At 36.6% G+C, this 3,169-nt stretch overlaps 1 protein-coding gene across 1 annotated transcript in view; it reads right to left on the bottom strand.

Moving 5' to 3' along the window:
* Positions 1-767: 767 nt before the first annotated feature.
* ALG6 (ALG6 alpha-1,3-glucosyltransferase) overlaps positions 768-3,169 on the bottom strand; it is a 45,676-nt gene continuing 43,274 nt past the window's right edge. The window contains exon 10 of the mRNA XM_019628197.1: positions 768-1,039. Coding sequence (XP_019483742.1) covers positions 842-1,039 — 198 coding nt within the window. The 3' untranslated portion in view covers positions 768-841. The remainder of the gene's footprint in view (positions 1,040-3,169) is intronic.

The following is a 3,169-nucleotide window of genomic DNA, read 5'->3' as shown; positions in this document are numbered from 1 at the left end:
TCCTTCCATTTGTCATTGGTCATTCTGTACATGTATCTTCCACAGGAACCAAGCAAACAAAGTGAGGGGTGGAGTGGTTGTGGGTTGGGACTGATCTAGGGCAGGATTCATGTATTACAATGTGTGCTGGGTTAAACACTATTTTAATATTGGGGTAATATACCCCAATTGTCACCCAATTTCTGTGAAAACCAGGAAAAAATTTTAATGCTCCTAAAACAAAGTAGTCTGGTTAGAGATTGCCAACAGGGTCTAACCAAAGGTTGTGACAAAAGAAATAGAAAGAAGGCAACACCTAACAGCCCTTAAGGAGGTGAGTGGAGAGAATAAAACTATTGACTAGATATGGAAATAAAAGAAATGAAAAAGGTAAAGATGAAAAACAGGCTCCAATCTGAGGAGAGCCTCTTTGGAAGACATATTGTTTATCAGCATATAGAAAATGTATATGAAGAAACAGGAGGAAATAAGAAGTATGTCAGTAATAATTCTATGAAATTTTTTCAGTTTAAAATACAAAGTTTATACAAAGAAGTAAAACTGTAAAAGATCATTCTGAAAAAAATATGATTTATGAAATAATATGCAACTATATAACATTTGTGTAGTTTGGTTTTGCACTTAGGTAATTATAGGTAAGTAATAATATTATTTATATATTATAAACACATAATAAATAATAAATAAAGCACTTGAAACGTTTTTACTTACAATGATACCAAGAGAATGGACTTTTCATGTACTTGGAAAGAAAATAAAAAGAATGNTAATTTTATTTATACATAGCAAAAACTCACAAAACCTTTTAGCGCTGTTAACATTTTCACGTTTGGGGATATAGCTAGTTGACTTTTTTCTGACTTCTTCCACTTTTGGAATCCCACATGATTATTATATTAAAGTAAACCAAGAAGAACAAGAAGCTTAAGCAGGATACAAAACACACCAGAACAGAAAATAAGTCCGGTAATTTCTGAGGAGGATCCAGTGTGACCATTGCCAGTGTCAGAAGGACCATAATAATTATCGAGATAAAAAACTGTAAGGAGGAAAAACAAGTATTATTAAGTAACATAAATTGTAAATGTACTGGTAACATTGATTTATAGCTGTAAATGAGGAGAACTGAAGGTGAGGGTTGCAGGTACAATTTCTTCTATTGGGGGATCTCAAGGTAGGCTGCAAGTTAGAATTGCCTGGGAGGTCCTAAATATGCCTGTGCCGCAGCCAAGAGCGATTACATCAGAGTTTCTGGGTAGGCCTCAGTGTTCAAGTTCTCCAAGTGATTCCCATGCATAGCAAAAGCCTGAGAACCCCCATCTTACACTTCATACCACCAAGGCACTGAAGGAAGTTATCTGGAACAGATAATATTGCTCATCGGGGTTAAGTCCACAGAATTCTTCAGGACCCTGAGTCCATCTATGGAAAATTTATCCGTGACAAATGGGAAATCATATTTATGTTCACTGTACACTTTCATGAGCTAGTGCTGTAGTAAAGCATGGTGGGGCATATGAAAGAAAATGTCCTCTGGCCTCAAAGAATTTTCAATTTAATTAGAGGAATGCATAAACTAGTTAAATAAAATCACAGGGTCACATTTTATTAAATGTCAAAATGAAGTAAAAGTAATTATTGCATTTATTGTAACTGTAGCAGTCAATTTCAGTGCACTGTACAACAGAACTTTCTGCAGTGATGGAAATATGTACTCCAGACGAGTAGGTGCTGACCACCTGTGGCTACTGAGCATTTGAAATGTGCCTGCTGCAAGTGAGGAGCTACTTTTTATTGTATTTAATTTTACTACGTTTAAATTTCCACGTGTCTAATGGACAGTTCAGCTCTAGACTGTGAACTTCGTTAAGACAAGGACCAGCCAGATCTTATTTATTTTATCCTTAGCATAGCACATAAGTACCCAGAAGCTGCTAAAGTGAATGTACAAAGCATGCAGTAAGAACGTCAGTGACCTTCATGAAGGAGGTGGGACATAACTGGAACCCTAAAACGTGCTGTAATGGCTATATTATGACAGGATTGGTAAGACCTGAATAGCGATAATGCAGTGATCACTCCAGATGGAAGAGTGGGAAGAGCCAAAAAAGGCTTATAAACAGGTATAAACAGGCTGCAGGTCTCCAAAGGGAAAATCCCTGAGTCAACCTTAGTGGGGAGGGAAAATTTCTGAAGTGAAATCAAATTAAACTTAAGAAATATGGGACTGGTTGAAATATCATGACACTATGATCTTGAATCAGTGTTAAAAGACATGGTAAAATCCTTCCCATTTTAACAAATTCTTCCAGGTATTAGCCTGTTGTCTGCTCCTGTTTCACAGCCAAGTTCCCCAGAAGAGTTGCCTATAACTTGTTGCAGCCAATCCTCCTCACATTCATTAGTGAACACACGCTAATTAGGCTTTCACCCCAGTCATGCCAATGAAACTGCCGTGGTCAAAGATCCACAATAACCTCCACTGTATTCCACTGTTCAATTCTTATGGCTTTATTTGATCTCTTTGCAGCATTTGAAATAGCACAACACTCCCATCTCCTTGAAACACCATACTCATGATTTCTTCCCACCTCACTAGTTAATCCTTCTCAGACAACTTTGCTGGTTCCTTCTCATGTCCCCACCTCTATGCACTGCAGTATCCCAGGGCTCATTACTTAGTCTTCCTAATCTATACTCATCTTTGGTGAGCTCATTCAGTGACATGACTTTATTATCTACATGTCAATAACTCAGATTGCTGTCTCCAGTCTAGACCATTCTCCTAAACTCCAGATGCATATATCCAAGTGCTCCTTAATAGCTCCACTTGGATACCTAATAAGCATCTCAAACTAAAAATACACTTATAAACTATCTTCAACAAGATTAACAGCTGACTACTCATCAAAAAACATGGGGGCCACAAGGCAGTGGAATGGATGTCATTTAAATTGCTAAACGACAATAATTCCATTTCTAGCAAAAATAACCAAAAAATGAAGGTGAAATTAACATAAAACAAAGTCAATACACTTGAAAATACTTAAATAATACAAAGTATGTTCTCCAATTACATCAAAATTAAACTTGAATATATATATCAAAATGTATGGAATGGCATGGAGGAATTTATAGGTTTGAATGCCTATATAAAAATGGAAGAGGG

The sequence above is a fragment of the Hipposideros armiger genome, unplaced genomic scaffold (assembly GCF_001890085.2).
Source record: "Hipposideros armiger isolate ML-2016 unplaced genomic scaffold, ASM189008v1 scaffold_755, whole genome shotgun sequence".
In the NCBI taxonomy this organism is placed as follows: domain Eukaryota; kingdom Metazoa; phylum Chordata; class Mammalia; order Chiroptera; family Hipposideridae; genus Hipposideros; species Hipposideros armiger.
This window is presented reverse-complemented; position numbering and strand designations above follow the sequence as displayed.